The sequence below is a fragment of the Lutjanus erythropterus genome, chromosome 11 (genome assembly GCF_056507025.1).
Source record: "Lutjanus erythropterus isolate fLutEry1 chromosome 11, fLutEry1.hap2, whole genome shotgun sequence".
In the NCBI taxonomy this organism is placed as follows: Eukaryota; Metazoa; Chordata; class Actinopteri; order Lutjaniformes; family Lutjanidae; genus Lutjanus; species Lutjanus erythropterus.
Window position 1 is genome coordinate 6076872 of NC_139327.1, and position 14285 is coordinate 6091156.

At 37.1% G+C, this 14285-nt stretch overlaps 1 protein-coding gene across 1 annotated transcript in view; it reads left to right on the forward strand.

Annotated features, from left to right (window-relative positions):
• Positions 1 to 9768, forward strand: part of gdpd5a (glycerophosphodiester phosphodiesterase domain containing 5a) — a 46653-nt gene extending 36885 nt beyond the window's left edge. The window contains exons 11-17 of the mRNA XM_084730685.1: positions 357 to 578; positions 2319 to 2464; positions 4206 to 4353; positions 4755 to 4837; positions 6486 to 6500; positions 6780 to 6892; positions 9083 to 9768. Coding sequence (XP_084586811.1) covers positions 357 to 578; positions 2319 to 2464; positions 4206 to 4353; positions 4755 to 4837; positions 6486 to 6500; positions 6780 to 6892; positions 9083 to 9174 — 819 coding nt within the window. The 3' untranslated portion in view covers positions 9175 to 9768. The remainder of the gene's footprint in view (positions 1 to 356; positions 579 to 2318; positions 2465 to 4205; positions 4354 to 4754; positions 4838 to 6485; positions 6501 to 6779; positions 6893 to 9082) is intronic.
• Positions 9769 to 14285: the final 4517 nt, after the last annotated feature.

Here is a 14285-nt window from a genome sequence, read left to right on the forward strand (position 1 = left end):
AGAAACCTCAACTTTTAACAGTAAAACATATTTAAAAGAACTTTAAAAGTCTTATAGAAATTAGTTAGCTTTTCCGTTAACTGCACTGGGACAGTGTTGGTTTTGAAAAACCAATTTGGTCTGTGACCAAATCCTTAGGCAACAAATACTGGAGATGAGTGTGCAGATGCATTGATTTATATTCAGTAGAATAATCATGCAAAGACAAAAAGAAAAAAGATAGAAATGTCTAAATCTAACATCTACAAGATAAACAGTCTGCAAACTGTTTCTTATGTTGTGTTAATTATTCTACAGCGTAGAGTCGCATGTCATATCTGAGTGTGTGCCTCTGTGCTGCTGTCCTCTGCTTCCAGAGTGACCCCTACTGGACAGTAGAGACCCTGACAGCGAAGGACCGGAGCAGGATCGGCAACCAGACGGTTTGCAGTCTGGTGGAGATGCTGCGTCTGGCTGCCAGGGCCAACAGCTCCGCACTGCTCAACGTCCGCAGGCCTCCGCCAGAGCACCCCCGCTACCGCAACTGGTTCATGGACACGCTGTGGGCCGTGCAGAAGTCAGGGATTTCCCAGAAGAGGGTGAGGACTGTAGGTCCCTCCATGATGATCCTTTTTATAACTTAATGGTGCTGCTTGTAGTCCTGTAACCATGAGTACAGAACCAACTGTCACTAAGACCACCAGCTGTGATTGTCCTACAGGAAACTGATTTTTACATTTTATCACAGTTTATTTGCCAACATATACATTCTTGAGAACTGGGGTTAATCATCATGTCCTACAAAAAATGATTAATACTAACACTCTAATTCCATTCTGAAAAATATTCTTTAAGGAGTCATATATGTGACATGATACGCCATTTTTAAAATGGTTTGCTTTCATTTCTTTTTTCCCATTTTCAGTTTACTCAACAATTTTTGAAATATTTATTTGGGTTTCTTAATGATTCAAGTTGATCTAAAATAGAAAAGTAAATTATCTCAACAAAACATTAGTAAGTATTAAGCTTTTTCTCATCTTGTTTTTTGTGAGTAAGTTAGTAAAACATGGATGTGATGTCGCTTGAATTCCCTCCGAAATAGTAATGCAACTCCTGAATGTGGATTTATGGGAACTGTAGTTGTGTTTGTTTGTCAGGCAAAGAAACACAAACTAATAAGACGGAGCGTGCTTTAAGGGACACACTGCATTATAAAATTAATAAATAAAATTAATTAATAATTATGTTTTGCATTGATATTTATTTATAGTTAGTCAGATTTGAACTTGAATTCACAGTAATAAAGGTATATTTGTTTTTATTTATAAATATATTTTAAATGTGTTGCATTGAAACTGAAAATTTGCTTTGCTGACATCACAAAGAGGACAAAAAATGGTTATTTTGAAAAATTAAATCAAAAATCAAATCCAAGAATGTCATTCAATATTTTGTGTTAATTTTATAAAGAGGACCTCAATCTATTACGAAAGCCTTTGGTAATAGACATTTTATTTATTTTAACTGAAATATTAAGATTTATTTCATGGGAACGGAAAAGTCACCAATACTCTTTAAGATGAATATGTATGAAACATTTCATTTATTTATTTTAATTTTTTGGTTTGTTTTCATTTTTTAAAATTTCTAAATTTGTTCTGTGTCAGAAATCAGCCTTGTCACAGACAAAGGTCTGTGACAAATGTGTTTAAAGCCTTCAAAATCTGTAACAATCAAGACATGTTGATTTCATAGGTCTAGAAATGTGCAATTATAATTATCTTTGTTTTAAAATGTATTTTTTAATGAAAACATTGGCTCTTTAAAGTTTCCGTCAACTCCATCAGATTTTTTACAAAAACACAGTTTAATCAGACATGAAAAGGGTTAGCTATACTTGAAGAACCCCTGTCTCACTTCCTGGTTTAAAAAAATCACTGGTAAACTTTCTAATCTTTGACAAATTCATTAAATAATATAGCTTTCAGATGTGTCTCAGCCATAACATGTCAACTCTGTAGCCCTTCTGAATCAAAGCTAAATAATAATTATGGTATAAAAATGTGTATTCTGTTAGCATTAAGACAACTCTGAGCCACTTTAAAAAATAAAATGTCTGCTCACTTTTCCATCTGATGGAGTTGAGTTACCCAGCATATTTGAAGAGTAAAAATTAAAACCTCAACATACAGTTTTTTCCCAATTCTCAAGAATGAATTAGTATTTTAAATTCTACATGTAGCACCATTTAACATGAAACCAAATCATTTCTGGATGCGATGGACGCGGCATTCTGTCTGATCAGGGTCTTCCCATGTGATATGTGTTTGTGCCAGGTGACTTGGACCCCCGACACGGACAGGGGGAGGGTGCGAGGGCTTCAGCAGGCCGCAAATGAGAAGCTGTCAGTGGAAGAGATAAGGCAGAGGGGAATAACAAGTCTGACCCTCCACTACAGCAAGGCCAGCCGCAGAGACATACAGTAAGAGACACTACTGCCAGGCAGCAAGGACACTGCTCAGAAGGAGATAAGAGAGAGCGCTATCTGAAAGAAATCCTTCAGAAACAGCAAGTGAAGGACTCGTCTGGTGTGATTTGACTTTTCTTACAAAAATTATGATGATATTTACTTTAAAAACGTTTTAACCAAATTTAACTCCTCCATATTTCTGGACGGATATCAAATGTCGTCCATGTTTTGGTGCAGGTAACCTGTTTTTCTTGCCTGAGGTGCATTGACTTGGTCTTTAGCGGACTGAGTGGATGTGGAAAAGGTCAGCAGGTAAACAAGTACGGGAACTATTTCAATTCAAATCTCCTATAAAATACAAGAGATCGCCACCGACTTTAGACATTAAAGCAACATGTGCTTCAAACTAGTGAGAAGAGCAAAACAAAACAAGGAAATACTGAAAGCTGTTCTAACTTTGGCAGAAATTGTGTTTCCACATAGGAACCATAACTAATCTTAAGAAAATGATTGATTAATAAATATGCATATGTTAAAATGCAGATTCACATGAAGAAATAGCTTATCTCAAACTTACAGTGACTAATGAAAATCAATAGTCCACTAATATTCCTGTTTACATACAGCTACACGTACTTCGACTATGGAAAATTGGAGCAGCTGGAGTCAGTTGAACTATTTTGCTTCTTTGCGTCAAAATAGTAGTCAGTAGTCCCTCCTATGCTGCTGATTGGCTGTTGCATGATCTTGTGAGTCCAGCTGCCTCGCGAGGTAACTTAAGACCAGAAAAGTGGGCTTGTCTTTTGTGTATGCATCTTTATCCCGGCCTTGCAAACTGTTGAGTTTGTGTACATCGCACAGAGCTGACCAGACCCGTGCAAGAGCCATAAAACCCCAACTGAGCCACATATTCGAGCATGTACACGTCCAACAAATGCTCCTAAACTAACCCACATTTCCTAATCGAAAAATGCCTGATTCAAAACCAGGCCTAACTCAGAATGTAAATGTGCTGTTTACATGACCTTTATCAAATCTGGAAGATTGTCATGTTTGGAATAACGGTGGAAAATGATCCTTTAAACACATATGTTTTCTTCATCAGGGATACAGATGAACTATTGTTGGTTTAATGTTTCTACTTTTCTGAGTAAAATGAGCTAAGTGAAAGGTAATATGTAATATATTCATACATATTACAAGTTACTTCCATTTGAAAGTAATAAGTTATTTTACACTGTTACTGTCAGTATGGAGGGATGTGTTACTGATTACACTACTTTTGTCTTACTTCCAATGAAGTTAATCATTGCAGGGTTTGGAGGATTACTTTAAAGCTACTGATGCAATTATCAATCAACTATTAAAAAAAGGAGTCAGTATTGTTATCCAAGTATGAGAATATTAAAGTAATGTGACTTGATTACTTTCTGTTACTTTTGGATTACCTCAGTATAAAATATGGTAAAATTGGTGGTGAAATGGTGTACATTTTCAGCCTAATATTGTGTTTTTAGGGCTGCAAGTAATGACTATTTTCTCAACTGATTTGTTGTTTGGTCCATGAAATGTCAAAAAATGGTAAAAAATGCTGGTCAGAGTTCAAGGTGACGTCCTCAAATGTCTTGTTTTGTCCACTACTCAGTTTACTGACAGAAAGGACTAAAGAAACCAGAAAATATTCGCATTTAAGAAAGGGAGAGGACATTTTTTTCTTCAGCGTTGACATGTATTTTTTCTTTCCTTCCCTCAGGGAGTATCTGGCCAATAATGTGAGTGTGACTGTGTACCCAGTGAATGAGCCCTGGCTCTACTCCACTCTGTGGTGTAGCGGGGTGCCTTCTGTGTCCTCTGATGCCCCACAAGTCCTCCGAAAGGTGCCTTACCCCATCTGGCTCATGGTAAACAGCTCTGCTCTCTCTGTCTCTCATCTGACACACACACACACACCCACACACACACACACACTCACAGACAAGGTCACGCAGCGAGACGAGAGGACAGCAGGAGAGAGGACAGAGACTGACGAGGGCCCAGCAAGACTCGAGGGCAAGGACGCAGAGAAATATGAGGGAGCTCAGCGGCAGGCTTTAGCTCAGCGTGGCGTTAGAGAACAACAGGACCCTGGGAAAGAGTGTGGGACAGGCTGCGAGACAAGGACACACATCTGAAGGAAAAAAGCAGCTGTCGAGCAGGCGTTTGCTTTAGTCGGGACCTTGTGTTAGCTTCAGGAGACGTGCATGTTAACGGTGACCTCCGCTGGCGCTCACTGGAAACTGCTTTCCTCTCTCTTGTCTTGCAGGGCCAGAACGCTTACAACTTCATCTGGATCTCCTCAGACCTCGTCTCCCTCGCCGTGGTCATAGGGATTTTCTGTTTCCAGAAGTAAGTTTGGACTGGGATCATGTTGAAAACCACAGTACACACCTGTAATGCATAAGCACCTGTCATAAAAACTCACCATATTTATTCTCCCAGCTTAGGTGTTCTAAATAAGGGATAATGTACAGTGAGGAGGTCATTATTGCAAAATAAACCCCAACAGGGTGATGCACCCTGAGATCTTGTAGTGCGAGATCTCACAGTGCAAGTTTTTTGCAAATTTTAGTGTGTTGGTCAGGTCACATTTAATAAAAAAGTACATGGTTAATTTAACTTCTTTGGGGTCAAGTATGGGGTCTTAATGTAAACATTAATATTAATTTTAATAATGCACCAGGTTAGAGGGTTCCTCGTTCAATTTACAGCATTAGTTCTCTGATAATCTCTTTCATATCCAATAAAAATTGGTATTTTAACTGAAATGTCCCCAATCAAATTGATATCAAATTGAATCAAATCAAAAATCGAATCAAATCAGGACATTGTGAATCTAATTGATGGAACTGTGGATCATATAAAAGGTGCTTCTTCTTCTCAACCTGGTAAATTAGTCTCTTTTGTCTGTTTTGATGAGGGGAAGCTGAAATGTCCAGGCTGTCAATTTTAACCAGATAAAACAGGTTGGAAGTGCGTAAAGCTTCACTGAAATAGAACCAGGGTGAGCGACACGTTGTTCACTGCCACCTGGAGCAGGTTAGGGCGTCCTCACTGAGGAAAACTGAAACAACCAGCTGTTTGCCTGTGCGCTCGTTCGCCTCCAGTTAGGGTGTGGTGTGAGCTTTGACAGCCGTGCTCTTTAATGTTGCTATGGTAACAAGTTGGGTCACGGATGAATTTCAAACGGCGATTAAACTTGAGCCAAACTACGTGTGCGTTAAGTAAAGGATAATGTACAGTGAGCAGGTCATTATTGTGAAATAAATTCTGACCCCACGACACAAAACACTTATTACATGGTTACGTACCAAAACAAAATCAATAATTTGACACAAAATATTAACATTAAAAATGATTTTAGTGACATAACAATGATTTTATTGCTCCTCCAGAGTCTATGATGAGAACTGTGTCCATAGAAACGGTCTATTCTCCATAACAACGCTCTGTTATACATAGCAACGGTCTGCTATAAATAAATAATAGATCTTAGAATGCTGTAATTAGTCTTAATGCACACCTGCTGACCAATCAGAAAAGAGTATTCACCCAGACCACGGTATAATCTGCTTTATTAGACAGTGAGGTTTAATGTCCTGTAGAAATACAGTAAATGTGTTTTTCTGTAGCTCATTAACAATTTCATCACCCTCAGTATGTGTTCAGTCAAATATATATGTCTATATAAGTGTTGGCTGGAGCAGAACACATCTGAATGTATTAACATTTTACATGTAAATATGCTTAAGGTCGAGTCTGATTGTCATCGTCCAGTCTGCTGCTTCTACATTGACTGTTCATTGTGCTCTTTTTTTTCTTTTTTCCTGCCGTCTCTTGTCTTGTGGATGTTTCCGTATTTCTCCTCCGTGCTATAACCTCTCTTTGTCCTCCCTGTCCTCTCTCTTTCTCTCTTTCTCCTTTGACATTTTTACTTTGTCCTGTGCTCTGCCTGATCTGCATGCAACCTTCCTCCGCTGCCCCTGGCATCTGTCAGCTATCATATGATCAGGTAACTGCTGCGACTGCCTTGGCCTTTGTTTCTGCCTCCTCGTCTGTCCTCCTTGTGCTTTTTTCTGCCTGACGCCCTCAGGCTGATTCCTCCGTTTCCTTTCACTGCACTTGTTTACCTCATGTTTGTCAATGTACGTTCCATTAAAAGCGTGCATTATTTTATCTGTATCTTAAAGACACCATCTGGCACGATCATTATTGAACTGTCTGCACTGATGACACAGTTGGCATCATTGTAATGGTTTGCGTGTGTGTGTATGTGTGTGTGCTGTCACAGGTGGAGGGTGAGCGGGATGCAGAACTATAACCCAGAACAGATCATGCTGAGCGCTGTGACGCGGCGCTCCAGTCGGGACGTCAACATCATGAAGGAGAAGCTCATATTCTCAGGTGCAGCTTTGACCACATTCACACCTGGAAGTAAACTCTTCATGTTGTAAACATGTATACAGTCATATCCAGGTGATAACACAGCCTTTAAGGCTTTAAACTCATAAATCAGACCCTGTTAGACATTATTATAATACATAGCCATTAATAAACAATATGTCCCATTAAAAAACAAGGTTTGCAGTGTCCCATACAGTTTTGGTATGTTACTTTCAAAATGCAATATTATAATACTATTTATTACTAGTTCTTTAATTTAAAAGTAAAAAGTTACTTTGCAGTATTACTGTCAGTGTAGAGTAATGCATTATTGATTACACTTACTTTGACAAAAATGAGACTAGGCAGGGTTTAAAAATGTATTCCATTGTAATTACTAATTACCTGTTAAAAATGTAGCCAGTCATGTAATTCAGGTATCACATTATTAATGTAATGTAACTTGATTACTTTTTGTTACTTTTGGATTACCTCAGTATAAAATATGATAAAACTGTTTTGCTAAATATAGTTATTTTTTCAATTATTAGATTAGTTGTTGCTGTCATGAAAATGTTGAAAAATGTTCCCAAAGTCTAAGATGACGTCCTCAAATGTCTTGTTTTGTCCACAAGTCAAAGATATTCAGTTTACTGTCAGAGAGGAGTAAAGAAACCTGAAAATATTCACATTTAAGAAGCTGAAATCAGAGAATTTTTTTTTAATTAAAAAATGACTCAAAATGATTCATTGATTAATCAATCCTGTCAGTATCTTGGCTCTTTTAAAAACTAGGTCCAAACGTGGATGCCCAGGATGACGTCCTCAAATGTCTTGTTTTGTCCACGACTCAAAAATATTCAGTTTACTGTCAGAAAGTAGTAAAGAAACCAGAAAATAGTCACATGTAAGAATCTGTAATCTGAGAATTTGGATTTGTTTCAAATAAAAAATCGTCAAAATAGATTAATGTAATAGTCCATTAATAATAGATCAATTATTGCAGCTGTAAGTGTTTTCTGTTGGTTGTTAGGTTTATTAGTTTGTCCAGCTGTTCTTTCCTGTGTTGTGCACAATGTATTGATTGATTGAGGCCATGATAATGAATTGGCGGCTGTGTGCACTGTGCATGGTAAGATATGGTTCTTTATTTTAAAATTGTAACAGATTAATTAATATCCCAATTTTTACGAAACGTGTCTGTAATCTGATTTCTATCTGTAACTGTAATGGAAAACAGTTACCTTTTTTTGTATCCAGATTAGGTAATCTCATTACATGTAATCTGTTACTCTCTAAACCTGGTTATGAGATTGTTATTCATGTTGAAACATTACACAGTTCTGGCGTTGGTAATCCCTTCATATCAAAGATCTATTGTATCATAATGAGACTGATAATGAACCGCTGACACTGTCAACAAAAATATGAAACCACTGCAAAACCCTCAAACCCTTCTTCTTTTCTTTTATCACTTTCCTTCCCCTTATAAATAATTTATTACTGTTTTCTTCTTCTCTCTCCTCTTCCTCCTTCCCACACACATCAGTACACTGGTCACACTTACACATACATGAATATCTGACACACTCACATTCATGCACAAATAGGCCGTTTAAACATCGTATCATATATATGTGAGTACTGGGATGAACCCAGTGACTTTCACACCTGAGTCCTGGAGGTGTGACTGTAGAGTTTTATGATTTTATGACACCACTTGGGGGTGCCAAAGCTGGACATTTTAAAACTGGTTGCTTCTACTGTACTTCCATGAATAGTTGAAGTGAAGTGTAAATAGTGCACTCACTGTATTTACATTGTTGTCAGTGAAAAACAGATGATTATGAGATTAAAAATCTAAATTATGATTATGATGAGGAATTTTTATCTCATAATTGTGACTTTTTATGCCAGAATTCTGTTTTAATTTCATAATTTCAAGTTTTTATCTGATAACTTTGACTTTTTTTATCTCATAATTGCCACTTTTTATTTCACAATTTTAAATTTTCATCTCATCATTATGATTTGTATCTCATAATTTCATTCATTTTCAGAATTATAATTTACCATGGGGATATTTTTTTTCTTCCACCAGCAGAAATGTGCTTCCATACACCACATGAATCGTGTTTAACAGAATATGTTAATTTTGTTCAGAAAAGAGAGTTACAACATCATCGATCATTTTTCTGTCTTCTTTTTCAGAACTCAACAATGGACTCAGCAGCACGGAGGAGCTTTCTCTGTATCCTGAGAACGGTTATGCGAGATACACTCATGGAGGCCTCAGTCGCTGAACAAAACAGAGTCTGCCACAGCTGGAAAGACCCAGATGTTAGCTTGATTTCAGAACTTTACTGACTGAACGGTATTTTCTCCTCAGAAGGAAAAGGAGCACTGACCTGTTAGTCAACTTACCCTGGAAGTGGTGACAGCATGGACACTAAATCCAGCCATATTTTTTATCATAATACTTTGTAAGACTGCCAGTCTTGACCACATTCCTCAAAAATAGTTTTCCATTTAGTAGTTATAAGAAGTCTTTTTCTTAATTTCACTGTCATAAATTTGCGTGTGAAAGTTAGCGTGGAGCATCAAATTCTTAACTGGGATGTTATGGAAAAAAAGAGATTCTGTAAGTCAAAATAATGAGAACCTATATTGAAATAATAAGAAATGGCAGATTGTTGAGTCGTATCTTCAGGACGTGAGTTTTGTTTTCTCCGTCCTCAGCCCCTCCTACCAGACGAGCAGCGCGTGCTTTATGCACAGAACAGACCATAGCGATCGTGTGTGAGCCTGGACCAGCAGACGTCAGCAGATACCTGAAAGTAAAGAGGGAATCAGTCAGAAGCTGAAGTAGAGACTTTTAAAAACATCTTTCCCTCTGCTCTCCTTTTAAGATTCTCTGTCTGATTTTATAGCAATTTTTCCAGCGGGAGGTTCTGCCATTGATTCAGTTTGCATGAGTAGAACAGCCAATAAGAACGCCTGGTAGATGACCTGTGCTTGGTGTGGGTCTACTGTCACAGGCCAGATTCCTTAAAGGCTGAAAAGGGAGTGAAGAGGAGGTGCAGAAGTCTAGTTCTGTCTCAGACCACTTGATTTACAATGTGCTGAAAGATTATCATGGAATTATTGCTCAACGATGCTAAAAAAAATTGCCTACCACAGCTTTGATATCCCAAAATAATAAGAAACCTTTTTCAAAATAATGACTAAGAATCTCAATATATGGGGGAACTAATACTAAGTCATTATTTTGAGATACTAACTCATTATTTCAGAAAGGTTTATCATTATAATAACTTACAAGGATCTTTTTTCACATTTGCAGTAATGAGCTTCTATAGGTGTGTGTCTATGTTGCCATCACTGAAAGGGTTCGCTGACAAATGGGTCAAATATCTCAACAATATGATGAGTCCCGAAGTGAATCTGTTGACCAGGTGAAACTGGAATTTGTATTTCTCTGTTCAAAACACATTTTAATGTAGAACCTTTATTTTCTGCGCCACTCATTCAACATTATTACTCAGTAGATGTTTGTACTGATTGGGCCAAAAATCCATGTGACTACCACGACAAAAAGAGTCTGTTCAGTCTGTTTGCTCTCAGATGTCGAGCTAATAAAGGCTGTGATGTTGTATTTTCCCACGTCATTTACTTCACTGTTGTTTTATACCAGAGGAAATGGACTGTGTAGTGATCTGTATTATAAACTGATGTAAATATGAGTTGTTTTACATGTTGTTTTACATTTTTTTTTCAATGGTTTGGACATATCAAATGTATATCTTATGTTTGCATTGATTATCATTATGACTGATGTCTTCTTTGAAGTGTGAAAGACAGATTAGGACATTCATGGGACCAGTTTCATGGGATGACGGGGTTTGGGGGGGTTGTATTTTTTTGAATGTTCTCATATGTTTTTCTGCCTCTTTTCTGTCATGCCATGATTCATTTACTATTTAGTATTTTAGCGATTAAAACTTTCACATGACTGCCTTTTTGTTAAATGAATGGACTGGTAGGATGTTATAGAATATCTTTTGTCTGTTAGTTTAATATTAGGGGTACAGATTCCAAGTTGAAACTTCACTTTTAGCTGCAGACAGGTCGACTCCTCAATAAAAGTGATCTTTTTCTCTCTAAAAAATGTGCAGGCTGTCTTTTGTGGAAGATAAAGAGCAAATTCTTAAAATGGAAATAAACATTGTGGGTAAAAACTCTTGGAAGTAACAATAAATCAGAACTCTGAGCTACTTGAACAGTTGCTTTTCCATGCATACTAGCAGCATTGCTTGTAAACCTTTTTGTCACAGCAGACATTTTGACATTAAATAGTATCCTAGGGTAAACATGGGTCTTAGTAATGACACTAATTAAGTTTCTGTTCCAACAGAAACAGAGTCAGTGTGCTGCTGTTGGCTCACTGGAAAGGCTCTGAAAGGTAAAACTGACCTGAATTAGTATCACTGGTATGAACCATGAAGAAGATCTATATAAAAGGAAATTGAAATTTGTAGCCACAATGGCCTCAACTTCATTTCTTGTGCACATAGATTGGAGTATACACCTGCACCTGCATACACAAACTACTAAATTCACATACTTGCATCCATTGCCTGCATGTGCACACATGCATGCATCTGAATGTCAACAACTGATTTTATAATCCCCTCTTCAATCTCCCTTCATTTCCCTTCCTACTGAGTCGTTCCACTGTATTAAAAGGATTTCCTTTGCAGCACATCAGCACTATGCAGCCAAATTCTTTGTTTATGAAAAAAAAACCCATTGTACCGGAGCATTCCCAAAACGTGTAAAGGGTGTAAAGGGACCAATGCAGCCTTGTGAACAAAACTGGCAGAGGGAAGATGGTGCTAATTTGATCCAGTATCTAATTTCAGGTGTTAAGTAATAACTAGAAAATTTCAAACGAAATTCTGAGTGTGCCTGATGCTCGCTCCCGACTAGTATCCCCACCATATTGCTAGAAGTATTAATAGCAGTAGATGTATCATTGAAATTGTGTGTGCACATACACGCACTGTCGCACGCATGTGTGTATGTATGCAAGTGTGTGTGTGTCTGTGTATGTGCATGCATTATCACGTGTATTTGTATGTATATGGGTGAGAGTGTATGTCAATAAAAGTCCCCTTACAGACACAAAGAACAACATTTGTGTGTGTGTATATGAGAAGTTGTGTCAGTAAGCAGGACAGAAGAACAATATGGCTGACATTAAAAATGTCAGTAGGCAGCCATGGATATTAGACTCAGAGCTAGATGTTCAATTAAGCCAATCACGATCAGCCTTGTCAATTTCTGCCCAGCAACTGTGAGTGGACATGTATCTACTGTGTAGACAAGATGGACATTTAATGAATGAATGAATGAATTTAACATTAACCAGCTCAAACTTGAATTTACTAACAGTTCAAAAAGACTGCAGTCTAAAATGTCCAAGTTGGACACAGAAGGACACAGACAGACAGACAGACAGACAGACAGGAAGTGTTTTTAAACTGTTAATAACTTCACACTTTGAGCTGCTTCAGGTGTAATTCTCTGTATGAGGTTTTAACTGTCAAAAAACAGCTTCAGGTCAATCCACCAATCAGAAGACAGGACCGGCTTCAAGTTGGTAAAACTGGCCAATCGCCTGTATGTTACAACACAGACAAATTTGAATACTGAAAGAAAGAAAGAAAGAAAGAAAGAAAGAAAGAAAGAAAGAAAGAAAGAAAGAAAGAAAGAAAGAATTTAACCTGAAGCAGAGCAAGGTTTGAATTTATGAACAGTTGAAATAGACCGCAGACAAAAATGTCAAAACTGGACACAGAAAGACAAAGACAGAGAGAAACAGACAGATAGGCAGACAGAGTGACAGACAGAGACAGACAGTCTTTTTAAAATTTTGAATGAATGCCTTAATTTCTAACCAGTGCACACACTTATATCCCCTTCAGGATGCACTTTAATAACTTTTGTGATCCCCTGACTTTTAATCTAATGCTACCATCAAATCAAATTACCTCATGAGCAAATGTCAGCATGCTAACAATTATACCTGTTTCACATCAGCATGTTAGCATTGTAATTTTAAGCGTTTTAGCATGATGACACCTACATTTAGCTCAAAGCGCTGTTGTGCTAAATTACAGCCTCACACAGCTGCTGGCTGTGGTCTTATTAAGACACTGCCAAGCAAAAATTGGTTTATGTCCTGATTTCATAAAATCCCAAGGACTGCATCATGTGTGCTGCATCAATTGTAAATGGAAATGAGAATCATTTCAATCATATTTTGTTACTTCCTGTAACGTGATGAAATTCTCATGTGATGTTCAGTAATGCGCTGGTGACGTCCAGGCTAAGAAACCCGTTTCCTTGCACTACAAGTTAGGATGTGCAACCCTTTGTCTATGTTTACAGTTATGTTAGCTGCTCAGAAAATTTGTCTAGTGGTTTACAACACCTCACAATACATTACCAGGGTTTCAAACCACATGTATACAGTACTATCCATTTTAAATTATATGGATCAATAGAAAATTATGTAAAGTTTTAATTTCCAGGTCACATAGGTTAATAGTATGTATTTCAGAGGTCTTAGAAATTATACACAAATTACCACACAAATTATCCCAAAATGAATTATTATTAATTATGTGATGATTAGCAAGTACTGATTTCATGTAGTGGTGGTAATTACAAAGGAACATGTTTGAAATTTCATAGAAATTATCCACAAATTACCCCTAGATTGCAAAGTTAAATCTGTCATAACAGCAAGTAAAACTTTTACTGGTTAATTATCATTTTAATTATAATTTCTAAGAAATTTCAAATATGTTACCTAGGAATTATCACCACTACATGAAAGCAGTACTTGCTAATTATCACACAGTTAATAATGAAATCTGGGGGTGATTTGGAGGTAACTTGTGGGTAATTTCTAAGAATTTTACCATGAAATTATGGAACTTGGAAAGTAAAGTCTTACCGAAAACAAAATGATGGCATCTGTACAGCTGAAATGAAGTCAATTCAGAATCACCAGTTATGTTAATAATTGATTATTTTAGCAAAAATGTCACAAATCCACAGATTTAAATTTTTCAAATGTGATTTTGCAGTTTGCAGTAAACATTTTTTTCAATTGTTGGTCAAAACAAACGAGCTCTGGGAAACATGGTCTGCACTTTTCACTTTTGTGACATTTTGCAGACCAAAAAGTTAATAAATGAATCAATAAAATAACCCTGTGCTACTTAAAGGGCAGGAGTCAGTGTTGATGGTAATTGTTGTTCTTCCTGCACCAGTGATGTCGTTGGTGTTAAGGAAGAACTACAGAGTTAGCTTGGATTTCTTGTCTCCACCTCTGGTTACCTAA